The following is a 21,680-nucleotide window of genomic DNA, read 5'->3' on the forward strand; positions in this document are numbered from 1 at the left end:
CGGGAGACCTGAGTTAGATCCCTGGGTTGGGAAGATTCCCTGGAGAAAGGAAAGGCTACCCACTCCAGTATTCTGGCCTGGAGAATTCCATGGACTGTATAGTCCATGGCATCACAAAGAGTTGGACATGACTGAGCGACTTTCACTTTTCAAGAACAAACCATAACTTCTCTAACAATTGATCCCAAATGGCCAGTACTTGATTAATAACTGACAGTCTCCCTAATTTTTGTCCATGTCTCCAACTTAAGACTAACTACAGAAAGCCAAATATGCATCCCTAAGCAGTCACATAAGGAGTTCCCCTTTCTAGTTAGCCCACCTACAGCTTTTGTTATGTCTACAGCCTCCAGTCATAGCACACCTGAAGCCTTCCTCTCTTTCCATTGCTGTTTCCTACTTTTCTGCCTGCCTTTGAGTCTGTGCAGAAGCTCAAGTGATGTCAGCTAAGTCACTTGATGTTGCAAGCACTGAATAAGCAGCCTTTGCCTATTCTCATTTGGTTGATCTTGATCTTTACTTCTACAAACCCTAATATATTACTTTTGTGTGTGGATCTTTATGTTGTAAAATTAATACCATATATTAAAATGCAAAAATGTCATTAGTTTGTTTACTGTTATATGGTGTTCAGTTCAGTTCAGTTCAGTCGCTCAGTCGTGACCAATTCTTTGCGACCCCATGAATCACAGCACACCAGGCCTCCCTGTCCATCACCAAATCCCGGAGTTCACTCAAACTCATGTCCATCCAGTCGGTGATGCCATGCAGCCATCTCATTCTCTGTCGTCCCCTTCTCCTCCCGCCCCCAATCCTTCCCAGCATCAGACTCTTTTCTAGTGAGTCAACTTGTCGCATGAGGTGGCCAAAGTATTGGAGTTTCAGGTTTAGCATCAGTCCTTCCTACTGTAGCACAAATTATTTCTCTATTTTACTGTTGATGGATATTTGGTCTCTTTGCAGCGTGGGCCTTTTTCTGAATAAAGCAGCTGTCCAAATTTGTACATGTCACTCAGTGAATACATGCTCATGTGGAACTTTGGGATCTCGGTTAGGTGTATTTAGCTTTAGCAGATGCTACCAAACAGTTCTTCAAGGTGGTTGAATCCACTCTCCCACAGGCAGCATAAACTGATAGAATTTTATCCTAATAATACCCTTTATGCTTGGAAGTCTTTTATTGATTTTTTTTTATTCTGGAAAGTCATTCTTCCCTGCAAAAAGAGTTGTATAAATTGAAATTTGATTTACAAACTTCTGTGACCATAAGGCTATATTAAAATTTATGTTTTGTACTGAGTTATTATTAGTAATACCCAATTTATCAAAATAACATGATGAATTTGAGAAAACTAATAAACATGAAAAGCAAAATTGTATCGAGAAACTATTACCTGTAGAGATAATGCATTTAAAAATTAGTTTATGTAACTGTGGATAAATAATAATTTTTAGAAGGAGATAATATGCAGCATCATTTTATTCTTACTTTAAATTTTTGTTCATGCTACGTGCTAAGAAACTATGTTCACAACAATTAGGAATAGATACTGTTATAGGATACTCTGATCACAATATCATTCAATTCTCTGAACTGCTGTTGAGTAAAAACGTCCCAAGGAGATCAGAGGGTTGCCATGAGCTAGAAGGACCAGATCCTTACTAAATCCTCAGAGATCTTCTCCATCACCGAGGAAGGCAATTTTTTTATGTGTGTCTCTGGTTCCAGGTGGAGCGCTGGATACACAGGACCCTTGCATACCCCGGGGAGCGGCTGCGGGTTTCCGCAGCAGGGCAGCCAGGGTTGGGGTCGGCGGGCCGCATAGAGGGCCACGCCCTCCGCCGCCGCGCGGGTCTCGCGCACATCGCGCGCTGCATGCGCCGCTCAGCCCGGCTCGCCGCGGCCCCGCCCCGCCCCCTGGCCACGCCCACTTCCTGCTGCTTCCCGGGGCTTTCCCGGTCTCCTCTCCCGCTGAAGCGGATGCGCCGGCGGTTTCCTCCTGGGCGTCCTCCGCAGGTTCCCCGCACACCGGCGAGGCCGCAGGCGTCCGCGGGGGCACGGGCAGCGCGCTCCCGGAGGCTGGCCTGGCAGGTGTGAGGCGCCGGTAGGAGCTGGGCGCGCACGGTTACCGCGCGTGGAGGAGACACTGCCCTGCGGCGATGGGTGCCAGGGCCGCTCCTTCACGCCGGAGGCAGGCGGGCCGGCGGCCGCGCTATCTCCCCACCGGGAGCTTCCCCTTCCTCCTCCTCCTGCTGCTACTGTGCATCCAGCTCGGCGGAGGGCAGAAGAAAAAGGAGGTAGGACGAGCCCCGTGGGCATCCGGGAGGGCCGGGGCGGGCCGCGGTGCTCGGCAGGTGGGCCGCCGGGCGCGGGCGATGGCTGCTTTTGGGGGCGCTGGCGGAGCCTGCGGGCGGGCCTCGGCGCGTGTCCGTTGAGCCCCACAGTTTCAAAAGTGGGGTTGCCACGTCCTCTCTCAGAAAACAACGCCAAGCCCCTCGGTCTTAGCTCACGCCGCGCTGTTGACCCTTAGTTGATGGCTGAGCTTCGGGGCCCCTGAGTCGGTAAAAAGGGGTGTGAACGGTTTGTTCCTTGTGTTCATTTTCCTGCGCCCTTCGTTATCCGTTTAGGAGGCAACAGAGCATATTGAGACTGTGTTTAAAGTTATTCTGTGTTTTATTAAACCTTTGTAAAGCTGTGTATTTTTCCTTAAGGTAAATTCACGGTATAATTGTGCCAGTAACCTCACGTTATTTGGGTTGCACACATTTGTTCGTGAAATTCAGCTCACCTGACCTCAGTCTTAGCCCTCTAATAACTTTGATGAGGGGCTTCTCTGGTGGCTCAGTGGTAAAGCATTCGCCTGTCAGTGCAGGAGCCAGAGGAGGCTCGGTTCGATCCCTGGGTCGGGAAGATTCTCTGGAGGAGGAAATGGCAATTCACTCCCGAATCTTGCTTGGGAAATCTCAGGGACGGAGGAGCCTGGTGGGCTTCAGTCGTGGGGTGGCGACCAGACTGATGAACACAGCACACACGCAGATCTTTGATGAGGGCGAGGATTGAAGTTACTGACCGTATTTAAAGTAACTGTCGAGTTATTTGTGAATTTCAGTTGTCCTTGGATAACTTTTACCTTGGATGCTCCATCTGTAAGGATTAGAAAAAAAATTATTCGGAAATGTAACATTTCTAATTGTACGTCATTTTAGTGAGAGCCATCTCCTCGTATTAATGAGGTTTTTTTCGAAATGGTTTTTCCCGGTGAAGTTTTATTTACATACACCTGGCTCTAATTCAGGTTTCAAATGTTTCCGCAACTTTCTTGATAACTGGGTTGACAGCGTGAAAAAACATCCTAACACACAAAATAATTCTGGTTCTCTTTACTCTCTGCTTGAAACAACTTTGGATTAAAATATTTTCTTCCCTTTAACTTTTAAATTTTAACATGAAAATAGGCCTTAGCGAAATTCTTGGTGGAGTTCTGGTAAGATTTTTGGTGAAGAACCACTGTTAAGACTTTACTTACAAATTTAATGATTTTTTTTCTCCCTGCCGCTTGGTATTTATATACATTCCTAGAGTTTTAGATTTCATAGTTTTTCTTGAGAAAAGGAGGAGATTTGAAAAGTAGTTTTTGTGTGGGATTACAAGAGCAGAGGGCAATTAAAACGATGAGGAACTCCAGGAAAATTCTTATGATTTGTCTCCTAGAAAGAGTTCTGTGACTATGGTTACTTTCAATTGAAAGAAAAAAAAAACCCCAAAAGAAGTCTGAAAAGTGTACATCTTCAAAGCGTCTTAGCATCTCTAAATATGACTACTTTAACATGTGATAACATGCTTTAATTTAGTCCAAATGGTTACCCTGGTGGCTCAGTCGGTAAAGAGTCTGCCTGCAATGTGGGAGACCTGGGTTCGATCCCTGGGTTGGGAAGATCCCCTGGAGAAGGAAACGGGCAACTCACTCTGGTATTCTTGTGGGGAGAATTCCATGGACAGAAGAGCCTGGTGGCCTACAGTCCATGGGGGTCACAAAGAGTTGGACACGGCTGAGTGACTAACTTTCATAAATTATGATAATGTCTGTTTCCATTAAATTCTTTTTATAAAAGGTATTTTAAAAATGCAATATTTTGGAGAAACTTAAGCATTATAAAAGGATGTCTTCCAAAACTTTTTCTTTCTCTTAAATAGGAGAGTCTAATACCGCTACATGGTGATATTGTAGAATATACATATTTAAGGAAAAGAGCAAAATAGCAAATAGCTGAAATTTTAATGCTTTACCAGATGAGCATGCATATTTCTGAAACGTAGTCTAGTTCTCTTTCTGATGCTCAGTTACAAAACTATGGTCCTAAACAGACATTTCTCCAAAGAAGACATACAGATGGCTAACAAATACATGAAAAGATGCTTAATATTGCTCATTAGAGAAATGCAAGTCAAAACTACAATGACATATCACCTCACACCGGTCAGAATGTCCACCATCAAAGTCTACAAACAATAAATGCTGGAGAGGGTGTGGAGAGAAGGGAACCCTTTTGCACTGTTGGTGGGAATGTAAATTGATACAGCCACTCGGGAAGACAGTATGGAGAATTCTTAAAAAACTAGGAATAGAACCACCATATGACCAACCAGTCCCACGCCTAGGCATGCATATACCCTGACGAAACCGAAGTTGAAAAAGACACATGAACCCCAATGTTCATTGCAGCACTATTTACAAAGCTACAACATGGAAGCAACCTAGATGTCCATTGACAGATGAATGGATAAAGAAGTTGTGGTACATATACACAGTGGAGTATTCAGTTCAGTTCAGTGGCTCAGTCGTGTCTGACTCTTTGCGACCCCATGAATCACAGCACGCCAGGCCTCCCTGTCCATCACCAACTCCTGGAGTTCACGCAGACTCATGTCCATCGAGTCGGTGATGCCATCCAGCCATCTCATTCTCTGTCGTCCCTTCTCCTCCTGCCCCTAATCCCTCCCAGCATCAGAGTCTTTTCCAATGAGTCAACTCGTTGCATACTCAGCCATAAAAAGGAACAACTTTGAGTCGGTTCTAGTGAGGTGGATTAACCTAGAGCCTGTCTACAGAGTGAAGTAAGTCAGAAAGAGAAAGATAAATATTATATACTAATGCATATATATGGAATCTAGAAAGATGGTACCGAAGAATTTATTTGCAGGGCAGCAATGGAGAAACAGCCATAGAGAACGGACTTATGGACACAGGGAGAGGGGAGGAGAGGGTGAGGTGTATGGAAAGAGTAACAGGGAAACTTACATTACCGTATATAAAACAGATAGCCAACAGGAATTTGCTGTATGGCTCAGGAAACTCAAAGAGGGGCTCTGTATCAACCTAGAGGGGTGGGATGGGGAGGGAGATGCGAGGGAGGTTCAAGAGGGAAGGGCCATATGTATACCTATGGCTGATCATGTTCAGGTTTGAGAGAAAACAAAATTCTGTAAAGCAATTATCCTTCAATTAAAAAAAAAAACAACACACCAAACTATGGTCTCCTCAAATACTGAGAGAAAAACATTCTTTATTGGAATTACTGGAAAGTGATTAGTCTCAAGTGTTTTATTTTTCTAGGACTATTACAGTGTTGTTTTGACCATATGTGGTTGGTTGGTTGGTTTTTTGCCTAGATTCGAACCTGATGCCCAGTATGAGATTTGACACCATTGAACCAGAAAAATATAACAGTTGGAACTTAATTTACTACAATAAATACTACTAACATAAGTGCTAGAATATCTGACTTGGCATGGATGGTATTTTCTTTTGTGCTGGGGAATCCAAATGGAAACCTACAGTTGAACCTAGAATCAGAAACTGGACACTGGGTGCTTTTAAGGAAGTTACATTTATGACAGTAATAGTTACCATTATATGTTTTTTAATAGAACCGATGGTGTGGTTACAATTTATACCCTGTCTAATTATTTGACATTAAATCACTTAACTTCCTGAATTTCAGTTATGTTTCTTAAAAATACAGACATAATACCTACATTTCAGAGTTGTTGGGATTAAATAAGACTATATTTAAAGTGTTTAGTACAATGCACATAGCAAATGATCAGTAATTTGGGTGCTATAATTGTGTGTCCTGATTTAAATGAAAGAGGATAGACATAATGAAATCCTAAAATATGTAATTTTTTTTTGCTAAGTTAACTGACTTTGTAATAACTAAATTATGGTTTATGGAATAAACTGTTGCTGCTGTTACTTATTTTGAAACACTGGGAATTCCAAACTCTTACGTTGTTTGAGAACTTCCCAAAAGGAGGTTTTTATATCATGGAACAGTTGGTGATATTCATGGCTATGTGTGTGTCTGTCTATATTTGTATGTACGTATTTCTTCATGAAGACATTTTCACTCACTAAATATAGTTAGCTTTCCTGTATTCTTTATTTAAGAACATAGTCATGAGATAAGTGAATAGGGAAAGAAAATCAACTAGAGATTTTTATAGTTCACTTCCTTAGTTACATTGAATACAGTCTTGTTAATTGATTTTTAAATCCTTATGTTAAGTGGTATGGATTTGCTGGAGACTTTATAGTTTCTTAGTAGTATATCATTTGCATTTCTGGTGTCTCATGGGTTTCCATTATTTTGACAGTTTCTCTGTTGATTACGTTGTTTAATCAGCTTCATTTAGAATTGTTTCAATCTGTAAAGACTTCTTCTAATAGTATAAAAAGAGCTCAAATTCTGTAATGATTTCCAGTGGACTTAGTGACTTTGCCACCATCAAAAGTAGCTGCTGTCAGCCCTCCATATCAGTGGATCCTGCATCTGCAGACACAGGGCCAGCTGTTCCCCCACCATTTGGTAGGATAAAGAGCTTGAGTAGTTTCAGATTTTGTTATCTGCTGGATCCTGGAACTAATTTCCATCAGATCAGTTCAGTCGCTCAGTCGTTTCTGACTCTTTGCGACCCCTTGGACTGCCACACGCCAGGCTTCCTTGTCCATCACCAACTCCCAGAGTTTGCTCAAACTCATGTCCATCGAGTCGGTGATGCCATCCAACCATCTCATGCTCTGTCGTTCCCTTCTCCTGCCCTCAATCTTTCCCAGAATCAGGGTCTTTCCATCAGATACTGAAGGACAACTATAATATATATTATACTTTCTGCAAAGAAAATGGTTAGCTAACAGGCTAGAACATGTAGATAACAATGAACATGCAGTATGAAATATTGGGTGTCTCATACTTTTTAAGAGAAGTAACATTATTAGTTGCCTCTGAGATAACTTCTGTAAGCACATTTTAAACTAAGATGTATGTATCCAGTATCCAGTTACTTTTTAGTGGTACAGCCCTGAAATACTTGACTGTCTCAGCAGATGGTAAGAAAAGAATGAAACTAAGCAGTGGATTTCGATTTTACCTTTAAGCAGAGAACTTAGGTGGAAGAAATAGCTTGTAAACATATGAGCACAACTTTAAGAAACGCATAGTAATTATACATTGATATGTATCCACATGTCCAGCAGTCATGGTGATGTCAGATTGTTGTGTCATGTAGATTAGATTTTGTGTACGGTAACTCCTTGAAGAGTAATTGGAAATGACAGGTCTTACTTAGTATGGCCAAAACTGCTTGTCAGTAACTGAGTGTTTAGCCTGCTGCAGTTTCATGGGTAATGGCAGAAGGCACAGGACTCCTGGGACACAGCTGGACAGTTTATTGCAGCAGTAGAATTGCCAGAATATCAGCGTTTGTGCGGGTGACACAGGCCAGCTGACACCAGGAATGTAGATTTTGGAGCAGAAGAGAACCTTGAGCTTGTGGAACCAGGTCTTTCACAATGGGCAGTAAACTTATTTGGCTTCAGCTCTAGAGGAAGACACCATCTTTATTAAATTAGAAAGTGAACAAACCTGCTGTTTGTTCTGGAAGGGACCCTGTGTCACAGTTGTGTGCTGTACAGACATCCTTGAAAAAATTCTGTAGAACAAAGTCAGTCGGAACCTGTGCTTGCAAGTTATGTAGAAACCTGTGAAGAACTGTCTGCTGACATAAAGGACCGTTAACTTTGTCAGCATGAGCATTTCAGGATAGTTTGCTGTACATAGACACAGCACCTGCATGTTCAGTCCCTGTAGGTGTTCTCTTCACATGGAAGACATGGAGACAGAATGGACAGCAGCGTGAAACTTGACTCACAGATTAATCAGTTGTTTGTTGGTACTGCTACTGCTAAGTCACTTCAGTCGTGTCCGACTCTGTGTGACCCCATAGACGGCAGTCCACCAGGCTCCCCCGTCCCTGGGATTCTCCAGGCAAGAACACTGGAATGGGTTGCCATTTCCTTTTCCAATGTGTGAAAGTGAAAAGTGAAAGTGAAGTTGCTCAGTCGTGTCTGACTCCTAGCGACCCCATGGACTGCAGCCTACCAGTACCAACATGATTTGACTCAACTTTTGGAAAAATTGTGTCCTCTCTGCCCAGAAAGAAGGCACACCATTGGAAAGTTAGTTCATAGGATTTTTGTGGTAAAACTTTAAGAACAAAATTGATTACAAATTGTGAACTCTGCTTACTCCTCATATTAAATATTAAATTGAATGAAAAGCTTTCCTGTAATTTAGTAAATTTAACAAACTTGGGAGTTAGAATTAAGGTTTAAATTGTATCAGGAAATGAAAAAATCGTCAGTGTAGATAGAAGATGTAATGCCAGGCATTTCACCTAAATTGTTTGTAATCTTCACAATATCTTGGTGGCTGTGACAGTTTTGTTTGCCTTACCTTTGTCTTTGTTAACAGTATTCCTTGTTTTGATTTAAGTAATGGGAGAAATTGGGACTATCCCAAGCCCCAAGCAGTCATTTTCATTCGTCGAAAATTATCACGATTATCCAGTACCTTTCTAATTATTGGTGTCAGTTCAGTCGCTCAGTCGTGTCCGACTCTCCGTGACCCCATAAATCACGTCATGCCAGGCCTCCCTGTCCATCTCCCGGAGTTCACTCAAACTCATGTCCATCGAGTCGGTGATGCCATCCAGCCATCTCATTTTTGGTCATCCCCTTCTCCTCCTGCCCCCAACCTTTCCTAGCATCAGAGTCTTTTCCAATGAGTCAACTCGTCGCATGAGGTGGCCAAAGTATTGCAGTTTCAGCTTTAGCATCAGTCCTTCCAATGAACACCCAGGAGTGATCTCCTTTAGAATGGACTGGTTGGATCTCCTTGCAGTCCAAGGGACTCTCAAGGAGTGAGCATATGATACAATTATGTAGGGTTTTTGGAAGTTTCCTCCTCCTTCTTTATAAAGGACCCAAGATCGGGGTGGGGTTAATTCTCTTTTCCCGTCTTTGAATGTGTGTATCAGGATGTGATGCTTGAGTTGCTGAACTCATCTTGAACCACGAAAATACAAGCCTGCGGTCAAAACCAGTAAGTTCATGATGGCAGTAGGAAAGAGGGAAGAGTCGGGGTACTTGATGGCATGACTTAACTAGCCTTGGAATTGCTCTAACTGTGGACTCCTTGTTGAGTTAACAAGCTTTCTTATTTGTGCTAAGTCACTTCAGTTGTGTCTGACTCTTTGCAACCCTATGGACTGTAGCCTGCCAGGCTCTTCTGTCCATGGGATTCTTCAGGCAAAAGTACTGGAGTGGGTTGCCATGCCCTCCTCCAGGGGATCTTTTCTGGAGGGATTGAAGCAGCTTCTCTTATGTCTCCTGCATTGACAGGTAGGTTCTTTACCACTGGCGTGCCTGGGAAGCCCTTCTTATTGTTTACATTTCAAATTGAATTTTCTGATTTTTTGTATTTGAAAGCATTCTACCGAGGAAGGTCATCTTGCATTAAGAAATTTATAAGTGACTGTACAACTTGTAAGTTTACAGCCTTGCTCCAAAGAACTCTTTCTTCACTATGTTTTAGTCACCTAACAATTACTTAGCTATATGAGTTAGTTATTAAATATTAGTGGAGGACCATTAAGTATATACAGTCATTGCCAATCTTTGAATATCAGTGGTCAGTATTAAAGTTTGTGTTTGTCTTTGAAGTGAATATTCATGTGTTCCTTTTATTGAAATAATTTCATTTTTATTGTATGAAATGAAATTCTCTTTCCAAAAATTACGTCCAAAAGATGGTAGGAAAGAAATTAGGCATAAATTCGTTATGTGCCTTTAAAGCTATTAGCCCAAGAAGAGTAGAAGAGGGTAAGTATACCTGAGATACATTTGCTGTATGCTGCTATCTGTGTGAATATTTAAAAAAAATTACTTATCCCTTTTGCTTTTGCATATGTAATAGGTTGATATGTAACTTAAACATATGTGAAATAAAATTCAGGAAGTTATTTTAAAAAAGATCTTATTTTAATAAACTTTCAGTTAACGTTTGAGTTAAGATTAAGCGGAAAAACAGGGACCTTTCTCAAAGAGCTGGTTTTGTGCAGTGTTGATTGTTTCATTTTTTTATTTTAACAGTGAAATCTTTCAAAGGGAATAAAAGATTTTTCTCATACTCATGAAAGTGGAGTGGCTTTGCTGTGTTCTGCTCTTATTTCCTGTACATTTTTTTCCCCCTTTTTGAGCCTTTATGGGGAGAAAGAGTGACAGAGTCAAGGTGTAACAGAATCATAATGGCCCTGTCATTCAGCTTGGCTTCCTACTGAGAGCTGCCCGAGTCATGGGCTTTGATGCCCAGTGGGCTCCACATCATCCCGAGGATAGTAACTGGATGTGTGTGGGGGAGCGCGGGGGCGAGGAGGGTATAAACACTGCGCTGTAGAATGATAACGCAGGAACAGCCGATTCCAGGCTCAATAACAAAGCTGGGACTGGAAAGGAGTTTTCCTGCCCCCAGGGTTGGATTTCCCTATCCCCATGCTCAGTTGTTCTGCCTTGTTTCTGCCTCTCCCCTCTTTCTTATTTTGATTACACTATTATCTCTTCTGTCTTTTCCTAACTGATCTTTTATGAACTTTAATAATACTTAGAGTTGACCCCTTTGAACACATAATTTATAAACTTAGGCCATCATTTTCTTTAACAAGTTGTTTTAAATAATTGCACTTAGGCTGAGGGGAGCCTAAAGACACAAAAGACAGAACTCTGTAACCTACATGAATTCAGAAAGTATGAAAGTTTCTATTCCATCTTTCTTTCCCAAGTGGTGCCTCCTACAATCTCTAACAGTAAGTAAAGCATTTTCACACATCTGTTTGCCAGAGTCCGAAATCAGGTCACATTTTACTCGGTTTCAAACCTTTACTCCTGATTTTTTTTGCCACCTCTTCCTTCACCCCAGCCAAAGATGTCCCCTGGACTTTTCTAACCGATGCTGTCTTGGAGGAGTACTGTTTTAAATGCCAGTAAAATGGACTCAATGTTCTTTTCATGCTTTTGAGTGCTTTTCCTAAGTGAGACTTTGTCTAACTCTCCTGTTTTAGATCTCGCCACTGGTACATGCTTCTCTCTAGGGTTAACTTAAACAGGTTATTCCTTCGTCTCCATTTAGAATCAGGACTTCCTACCCTGTGCTCCCAGGTGGCTCAGCGGATAAAGAATCTGCCTGCAACGCAGGAGACACGGGCTTGATCTCTGGGGCGGAAAGATTCCCTGCAGAAGGGCATGGCAACCCATTACAATGTTCTTGCCTGGAGAATCCCATGGACAGAGGAGCCTGGCGGGCTGCAGTCCATGGGGTTGTATAGTGTCTCAGAGTTGGACACGACTTAAGTGACTGAGCACGCATGCACCCTGTGCTCACATCAGTGGTCTGTGTGCTGCTTCTGTATGGCTCTTGGGTGAATTATTGCCTGTTGTCCTTTTATTCTACAAGCCCTTTGAGAAGAAGGGTTGTCGGTTTATTTTTATATTTCTATCTTCCATATTCAGGCATAGTGCCTTGTACTTGGTAAATGCTTAGTAAGGCTGCTGCTGCTAAGTCACTTCAGTCGTGTCCGACTCTGTGTGACCCCATAGACGGAAGCCCACCAGGCTCCCCCGTCCCTGGGATTCTCCAGGCAAGAACACTGGAGTGGGTTGCCATTTCCTTCTCCAATGTGTGAAAGTGAAAAGTGAAAGTGAAGTCGCTCAGTCGTGTCCGACCGCTAGCGACCCCAAGGACTGCAGCCTACCAGGCTCCTCCATCCATGGGATTTTCTAGGCAAGAGTACTGGAGTGGCTTGCCATTGCCTTCTCCAAGGCTACTTTGGTCAAATGACTTAATCTCTCTAAGCTTCAACTTCTTTATGTGAAAAGTAGAGATAGTCTGTTAGTCCCTGCTATACAGTTGTGACCCTTCATGCGATAATCCTCTAAAGTGTTTAGCATAGTGCCTGGAACGTAAGTGCTTAATGAATTGCTAGCTTTGGTGCCTATGTTAGTGAATGAATTCCCGGGATGTTCTGTGGTTGGTTTTATGTTTCCAAAGTGAATTTTCATGAGTAGCATAAATTGATTTGGCATTTCAAAAGAAACTTTTAAAGACATTTGATGTGCATAATTTTTCATGAATGTTTTCTTATGTGACAGATTCTGCTACTAAATTGGGTGTTGAGAATGTCATCATTACTTTCTTCAAGTGATTAAAGATATGGCAGTAACCATTTTATCATGGTTACTTTTCCTGTTTGACTTGTTACAGCATTTGGTAAGTGTCTCAGTGTAGCCCTGTGTAAGTGTGTCTGTGTACACACTCCGTTGTGTACAACTCTTGGCAAACCTATGGGCTGTAGCCTGCCAGGCTCCTCTGTCCATGAAATTGTCTAGGCAAGAGTACTGAATGAGTTGCCATTTCCTACATCAGGGGATCTTCCTGACCCAGGGATCGAACTTGCATCTCCTGCCTTGGCAATTGGATTCTTTACTACTGCGCCACTTGGGAAGCCCTGTTTGGGTGTAACATATTTAGCGTGCTTTGTACGTCTTAGAATTGGAGGTCTGTTTCCCTTTACAGGTTTTCTTCTGTTGTTGCATTAAATATACTTTCTGTCCCCTTTTCTTTCTCTTCTTCTGGAATTCCTATAATGCAAGCATTGTTCCTTTGATTGTATCCCATAATTCCTGTAGGCTTTCTTCAATCTTTTGTTTCTCTGACTGGATGATTTCAGTTGTCCTGATTCTTTCTTTTCTGTGGTTGAGTCTGGTTTTGAACCTCTGTTGAATTCTTCTGATCAGGTATTGTATTTTTGTACTCTGGGATTTCTGTTTTTTTTATTTCTATTTTTTTTTTTTGTTGTTGATCTTCTTGTTTTGTTGAAGCATTGTGTTCCTAATTTCATTTGTCTGCATGTGCTTGTAGGTCAATAAAATTCTTTAAGAAATTTGTCTGACAGTTCTTAGATCTGCACGTTTTTAGTATCTGTTACCAAAGCATCATTAGTCTTCTTTGGTGGTGTCACATTTACCTGAATTTTTGTGATCCTTGGTTCCTTACATTGATATCTGCACATGTGAGTAAGTGCTCTCCTTTTCCAGACTTTGAATTGCTCTGGCAGAGATAGTGCTCCACCAGTCAGCTCAGTTTGGGTTTCTGGATTCCGCAGCTCTTACAGAGGTACTTTTATTTTTCAGTGGATGCTGAATTTTTGTTGTTGAGGGGAGGGAAGGATAAAAACGAAGGTCGTCTCAGTGCTGACATGATGCTGATGTCACTCTTCTTTCCTTCTTTTTTGAATGTTCCTCAGCCTTGACTTGTGCGACTTGAGTTTACACATGGCTTTGTAGCAGAATGATGGATAGCAGAGATTATTTGAATGCCACTATCACCTCTTTTTTTTTTGCTATTGATTTTAATTGTCATCTTTCTTTGGCCTTTAATTGAAAATCTGTGACACCGTGTATAATTTGGTTTGGTCATTTCCTTTTGCACTGTCTTCTTATTTTACTGTTTGGTAGTCTTATAGAGAGGAATGAAAATGTGAAAAGCCCGTAATGTGAATTCTAGCCACATTGTTTATCTTTGCAAATTATTTAGACCACAGTTTCCTTCTTTATAAATTAGAGATAATTCCCAACTTGAAGTTGATTTGAAGAGGAAATGAAATGTGAACTTTACGAAAGGTTAAGGGTTTAATAAAAGTTAGTTCTAGAAAATGAATTGTGGGTTCCAGTTTCTTTGATATAAACTCTGTGCTCTTGGGCAAGGCACTTAACCTTTTGAAACATCAGTTCAGTTGTAAAATGAGAACTTTGAAAAAGATCAGGATGTCTGAATATAGATTAAATAGGAAAAGCTTCCCATTGGCCCTCTGAAATTATAAACATTTTTCATTTATATCATAAATGGATTTTTCTGGCATGAGCATCTGTCCTGTTTATTAGATTTTTAAAAAGTTAAAAGCTATTGGATTAAACATTTGCTTAGATCCATTTTAGATGGTAAAATTATATGAAATATGATATTTGAATGGTTTATGGTAGTTTTGCTAAATATCAAAGGTAATTTTGTCTTAGAGGTTGAATCTTAGTAATAGTTCTGCACTGATTTGAATACAATGTCCTTATCATAAAGAACCTTTACTAATACTAGTTTTTAACAGTTTGAGTTATGTAATCCATAGAGGATAATTAAAACTAATGGTGGCAGAGCTATGTAAGTTCTTTTTATTTGACTGTCAAATAGCAATTAGATTTACACTTGCCTTATCTTTTCCCATTTCAAATATATAATCTAGAAAGCCACAAATTAAAATAATAAGCTGTTTCTGTACAGCGCTCTAGTTTTCAATATGGCATACTTACTCTTTCTGTAGTAACTCATGATAGATAAGAAACCTTAAAGAAGTAGTCAGTTTTCTGAGTACCGTCATTAGCACCAGTCTCTAGGGTTCGAGATATATATTAGCAGAACAGAAAGAACATACTTCATTATCTAAAAAGGAATTGGTGAGGGAAACAGTGGTGTATTCCTTTGTAAAGTTAGGTTAGCTAACTGGACATTTTTACATAGATTACAGCCCGTTTTTTTTTTGTTTTTGCATTTTCACAGGATTCCTTCATGTCATAGTAGATGATCCCAGGGAGCCTTTCTGTATTATTTTACTCATATCTTACCAAAATCTAAACTTCTTTATTGTAGGGAGTTGCTAGTCTTACTTTTCTGTAAGTAATCATAATCATAACAGAAGTCCTAAGTAGAGGAGTCTTTTAAATTTTGTGATTGTTCTTCTGGCTATTGATTTCTTAAATAATGTAATCTTTTTTCACATTATGTTCCTTTGGATTATTTTAAATAAATATAATTGAAGTAAGTGATAGAAAATAAAAGATGGTACACATTACTGAGTAAAGGGCCATGTCACTGACATTTCTCTAAAATGCAGCCTATTGTTCCTTTTTTTCCAACAATCATCTGTTGATGAATACTGCATGTCAGATATCATGTCTTTTGGAGGTAAAGTAGCAAATAAGACAGCCACTGTTCTGACATATTCTATTGCTCCTAGCCTAGAAGGAGATTCAGAAAGGAAAACAGTTGTTTATAATGTGGTGTGAGAAATGAATAAACTGGAAATTGATGGGTGCCATGGTGTTAGGTTAGCACTTTGGGGTCAGCTGAAAACTGAAGGTACATATTTGTTGTTGTTCAGTCACTGAGTCACATCCAAGTCTTTGTGACCCCATGGACTGCGGCACACCAGGCTCTTCTCTCCTCCACAGTCTCCCCGAGTTTGCTCAAAGTCATATGCATTGAGTCGGTAATGCTATCCAACCTCCTCATCCTCTGCTGCTCCCTTCTCCTTTTGCCCTCATTCTGTCCCAGCATCACGGTCTTTTACAGTAAATTGGCACTTTGCATCAGGTGGCCAAAGTACTGAAGCTTCAACTTCAGTCTTTCCAATGGATATTCAGGGTTGATTTCCTTTAGGATGGAAGGTACACATAGGAAATGATTTAATGAAGGAAGGAGTGTTCTAAGAAGAAGAACTAGTACTGTGAAGGTCCAGAAGAATGAAAAGGCACAACAAATTCAGGGAACTCAAAGTAGGTCAACATGGCTTGGCTTAGAATGCACACAGTGGATGGGGTGACAGGGCTTGAGGCTGGAATGGAAGCTGGAATGGAAGTTACAAGCTGGAAGTGACCCTCACAGTCCCAAGGGTCACTGTGAGCCTTGACCTTGAAGTCAGTGGGAGGAATTGAAAGGTTTTATCCTGGAGGTGAGGATGAGGCTCCCATTTAGGAGTATTGCTCTGGCAATGCTGTGGCAATCAGCTTAGGTGGGAATGTGAAATTGGAGGAACAGCTGCAGTCTGCCCAAGAGGCTCTGGGAGGAATGGACATGAGAGTTGATGATGACTCTTCCAGGTTGTGGCAGTGAGAATACAGAATGGTTACTGGATTTTTGAACTCTGTGAGCCAGACTTGGCAGCTGTTGGTGATCGATTGTGTATGGGATGAAGAAAAAGGAGGCAAGAATAAGGACTCCATTTCTTGGTAAAACAGAAATTCTATTTACTGAAATGGGAAACAAGAGAAAGAAGAGATTTTGGAAGGAATATAGTGTTCCCTTCTAAGACTGTGTGCGATCCATGGGCGAAATCTGAGGTGTTTGAGAGGTGGTAGAATGGATGAATACATTTTGATTTGGGCTGAAGATGAAATGGCTTTGGAAATCATTAACATCAGTGGGAATTGAATTTTTGGTGGTGGTTAAAAATCACCCTGCCAGAGTACATAGTGTGAAAACAGCAAAGGCAGACCCTCAGGGATACCGGTGTGTCACTGTCCTCCAGAAGTCAGGCTTGCAGAAGAGACCAAGGCTGCGCCACCGGAGAGCTGGGAAGAAACCCAACAGAGGGGATGGCACAGAAGAAGAATGTTCCAGCAAGAGAGAGGTCAGCGGAGACGAATGGTGACAGGCTGAACAGAAACTCGGAAGAGCCCTTTGGATTTAGCCAGAGCCATTTGGCTGCAGTGCTGGGCCGGCAAATGGAAGGGAGTGAGTGAGTGCCTGAGTGGGCCGAGGGGAAGGGGGGACAGCCAGCAGCTCTTCTCAGGCACTTCCTCCTATCACTCATCAGGAAGGATGGAGAGTTGAGTGGGTGGGAGCTGGAGAAGAGGGTGACGGGGAAGAGAGAAGGTAACCCAAGCAGAGCTTGGTGGTGAGATGGCAGGAGCGGGGAGTGGGAGCTGGAGACAGACATCGGGTGGGGTTAGCTTCATACAGCACTCTGGTAGCTCTCAGAGCTACAGATAGTGTTGGGTTTTCTTCCATGCCCATGGTAGGATTGCAGTTTCCCACTCCTGTGAACTTGGGCTTGGTCCCGTGACTGACTCCGGCTCATGAGATGTGAGCAGAGATGTCGTGTGTCCGTGACAGGCAGAGGCTCCGAGAGTCACTACATTGTCCACCACTGTCTTTCCTTCTGGCAGGGGACTGGGGATCTTTGACGAGGTGGATACTCTTATCATCTGGGTCCTCATGTGAGGAGGGTGAGCACAGTCTCCCTGCCAGCCCATGAGCTGGCGAAATCCACCTTTATTTTTTAAATGCTGAGATTGGAGCTGGTCGTGCTCTGTAGTACAAGCTGTTTGGATTGTTACAAGGAGTACTGACCTCTCTTACCTTTTGGTGAAAGAAGGGGTACAGTTGCAGGCACACTTGTTTCTTTGGTGGCCGAGGCTGTTTCCTCTCTGAAATGGAAGGTGAGCTGAAAAGGAGGAATAAGTCGTCCAGGACAGAGACTAGTCTTAAGTAGCTAGAATAGGCATCAGGTAATTTGCCTAGAATTACCCACTTTACAGAATAGGAAAACAAGGAAGCACTGTTAAAACACTGGAAGGGTCAGATAATTTGAGAAATCATGAGTTTTGTATAATCCTTATTTGATTTTCTTTTCCTCTAGCTGACCCAGAAGGGAAACTGCAGGGGCAAGAAGTGTAGGCAGTTGAATTGCTTCAGGGTTGGAGGTTTCAGGTGGGAGATGGAAAGAGTGGCAAGGGGAGTTAACAGACATGCTGTGGGGTGAGTGACTTGGAAGATAAAAGACTGTCCGTGCTGAGAGGGGAAAGAAGCAAGGCCCCAGTGATAGTGGAGGGTCAGAATGTCATAGGGGAAACCAGAGTGAGGGAACTGGGAGAGCTGGCTTTTGTCATTACTGGGTTACTTCAGTTTATCATTGCAGAGGTGAAACAGTACCAGATAAGACCCTGCTCGTAAGGGCTGGAGTTGACGTTATTTATTTGAAGTTATGAGGATAAGGAGCTGAAAGGCTAGGAGGTAAGATTGTTTATGTGGGCTTTACTCAATACTCAGAGTAAAAGAAAGATGAAGGATAGTGACTAAGAGTTTCGTAGATGATAGTGACTGAACAAGATTGAGGACTTAGGTTCTGAAGGTCTGATTCATACAAGAGCAGAGGTTTTTATGTGAGCCCACTGCTTCCTTGGTGGCTCAGACAGTAAGGAATCTGCCTGCAATAAGGTTTGAGTCATGGGTGGGAAGATCATTCTCCCCCCTGGAGGAGGGCATGGCAACCCATATCAGTATTCTTGCAGGGAGAATCCCCAAGGACAGAAGAGCCTGGCAGGCTACAGTCCATGGGGTCGTAAAGTCAAGGACAGTGAAAAGTTTCCATTTTAGTAGCTCTAGAGGATCTAGCTAAGAGATTAGGGGAATACTCACTGTAGATACAAAAACTGTAAGGAATCAGTTGTGATCCTGAAAATTTTATATAAGCTTTCTCTTTGATTAGGCGGCAGTATTGCAGTTTTAAAATGAGAAATTGTTAGGCAGTTAACAGTAACCTTCATTTCCTCCATATCGTACTTCTAAGGTCTCAAACCAATTTCCTGATGTTAGAGCATTTTTATGTAGCAGATAAATTTTTTCATGTCTGCAGTATTTCATGGATGTATGGAATATTGCTTCTGCTTAAATGATCTTATAGAAATTTGGCAACATCTGATCTTTTACAAATTGCAGCCTTTTGTGTAACAGTATTAAATCTAGCTAAATTTCTTACAGACTGTTTCAGCTCTGGATCATTTTATGAGATATAAGCCAATATGAATTCATAATCATTCATTGGTCTCTGATTTAAAGTGCATCAATAATAATTGATTTCTGGATATAGATGATCAAAATGATTAATAAAAACAGGAAAGAATTGATTTTAAGTCAGCTTTCAGACCTAAGAAAGAAATGGAAAAACAGCTGCAATGACAACTAAGCAGGAGTCTCTGTCTTCAGAGATTTTGGAGATAAAAACCATCCCCAGCATTTTGTTACAACCAGTGTGTTGTTACAGAATTATCACAGGGGGTTGAGTCGTGTGATGATACAGCAGTCACTGTTTTCTCATGGTTTTCTTCTGAGACGTTATCATTTGTGGTTTGTATATAATGTGTCTTGTTCTATTACTGAAATAACCTTAGGAAGTGTGCTGTAATAATAGAGCTGCTTTGCAGTGTATCTTTCCATCACACTTATCTCCTCCTCTTAAGATGAATAGTCCCTAGGAGCATTCAGAAATAGGCTATAAATACAAAGGTGGTTTGTGACTGTATTAGTTTTCTATTGATGCATAGCAGATGACCACAGATTTTGTGACTAAAAAATGATACCTTTTTTTTTTTTTAATCTCCCTCACAGTTTCTATAAGTAAGAGATCTGGATTCTCTGCTGAGAGGCTGCCAGGCTGATGTTCAGGTGTGGCCAGGCTGTGTTCTCATCAGGAGCTCTAGAGCCTCTTAACTCGCTCAAGTTGTTGGTAGATTTCAGTTCCTGGAGTTGTAGAACCTGGTTGTGTATTTTCTTGCTGGCTGTGTTCTCTCCACTGCTGGAGGCCACCCTCTGGTTCTTAGCCACGTGGCTCTCTCCGTGGGCACTTTAAAACATGGCCAATTGCTTCTTCCAGGCCAGTAGGCTCGCCTCTCTGACGCTTCACCTTCTTCAACAGTGCTCATCTAATTTGGTCAGGACCACTCAGTATAATCCCTCTTGTGATAACTCAAAATTAACTGACTTTACATCAGCACATGTTTGCTGTATGCTGCTGCTGCTAAGTCGCTTCAGTCGTGTCCGACTCTGTGTGACCCCATAGATGGCAGCCCACCAGGCTCGTCCGTCCATGGGATTTTCTAGGCAAGAGCACTGGAGTGGGGTGCCATTGCCTCCTCCGGTTTGCTGTATAAGGTAACACAATTACAGAAGTACTAGTCCATCACAGTCACAAGTCTTGTCCATACCCATGGGGAGGGAATTATATAAGGTTGTGGGTCTCTGGGGATCATTTTAGAATTCTGCCTACTAAACTAGGTGAGCTTGCACTTTTAGATTTTTCTGTACTTAAAGCAGTGGCTTACAAAATCAACATAGACAGTTATGATAGTCAGTGTGTAGAACAACATTATTTAATAAAAGATTTTTAGTAAGGCTATATAGTTGAAGTGATAAAATTGAAATGATAGTAAAATTGAAGTATCAGTTCAGTCAGATGAGCAGGAGTGCAAGAAGGTGAACATGCATGTGTGCGTGTGTGCACGTATCCGTCCTTGTTAGGGGATTTGACCTCGTGCAGTGGTGGGGGCTGTTTGGTGGGAAGAACAGTAACGGCTGAAGCCTCTGAGGAAGGGGTGAAACCATCCCCCTAGTGATTTTACAACTTGGTTCTGAAGTTGCACTGTGTGGAGGGCGCAGTTATTCCCGGAAACAGTATTTGGAGATGATGAGAATCATTTTCAGCAGATCATGTATCTTGCAACCTCAGGATGCCAGTTAAACTGGAAAATAAGTTTAAAGAGTAGTAGACATTTTATTTTCTTTTTCACTTGGGAAACTTCCAATTAAAATTAAACATTAAAATTCAAAAGAAATTTTAAATCTGTCTGACATAATTGTTGAGTGGAGTGTATTTTAAAATAAAATTTCTTCCCATTTAGTGTTGTATAGAAATGTTTCCCTCCCACCCACCCTGTTATAGGATAATCACCATTCCTCTACTTACTTGCGATCTCAAAATAGAAAAATTAAGTTCATATTTTTTTCAGTTTTTATGACTGATTCTTTATGTATCTTGGCAAGCCTCATAGCAAGGGACCCTGCATTTCTAAATTGCACTTATTAATATTATAGAGAACTTTGGGGTAATAACCTGAGTTAGGATAGCCATGTTGTTTTTTGAATTAACATTTCTCTATCAGCTAAAATAAAAAATAAAAAAGTGATTTCTCATCTTGTTTGAAATATTCATACTAGCTGCTAACTGGTATTATCAAAAAGTAAACTATGGAATAATCCATGTCTACTTTATTATTACTAAGTCTGACGAGTGTAGAATTTCAAGATAATGCCTTAATAAAGTTGACAGTTTATATGGTATTATCTTATACTGTAAAGATATGTGTGTCTCTGTGATAGCAGCTCTTATTTTTGCATGTATCTGAGCATTGTTGTCAACAGCTTTTAGAGAACTACTTCTCCTCTTGGTTTCCTGCCTGTGGCTTTCATATTTTTATCATATTTTATTACATTAAAAAAATTCTTTGGTATGCCAGAGCTGTTTACCATATCAGTTTTTTCTTCTTCATAGACAAAAGCTGGACTGCATTTCCCAGCCTCCTCTACATTTATTTAGGGCCATGTGACCAAGTCATGATTAATGGAAAGTGAATGGAAGTGATATTTGCCATCTCTAGCCTGCCCATAAAGATGGCCCTTCA

The 21,680-nt window shown here is 41.4% G+C and overlaps 1 protein-coding gene across 9 annotated transcripts in view; it reads left to right on the forward strand.

The window, feature by feature from the left end:
- The first annotated feature begins 1,933 nt into the window (after nucleotides 1–1,933).
- Nucleotides 1,934–21,680, forward strand: part of TUSC3 (tumor suppressor candidate 3) — a 209,305-nt gene continuing 189,558 nt past the window's right edge. For 4 of the 9 annotated variants that reach the window (XM_055416507.2, XM_055416509.2, XM_055416510.2 and 1 more), the window contains exon 1: nucleotides 1,935–2,298. In XM_055416507.2, coding sequence (XP_055272482.1) covers nucleotides 2,161–2,298 — 138 coding nt within the window. In that variant the 5' untranslated portion in view covers nucleotides 1,935–2,160. Of the gene's footprint in view, nucleotides 2,299–21,680 lie in introns of all 9 variants that reach the window. The other 5 variants (XR_008684554.2, XR_008684555.2, XM_055416511.2 and 2 more) reach the window with 2 other exon arrangements.

The sequence above is a fragment of the Moschus berezovskii genome, chromosome 26, assembly GCF_049115385.1.
Source record: "Moschus berezovskii isolate FMDL1 chromosome 26, NW_MosBer_1.0, whole genome shotgun sequence".
NCBI lineage: Eukaryota > Metazoa > Chordata > Mammalia > Artiodactyla > Moschidae > Moschus > Moschus berezovskii.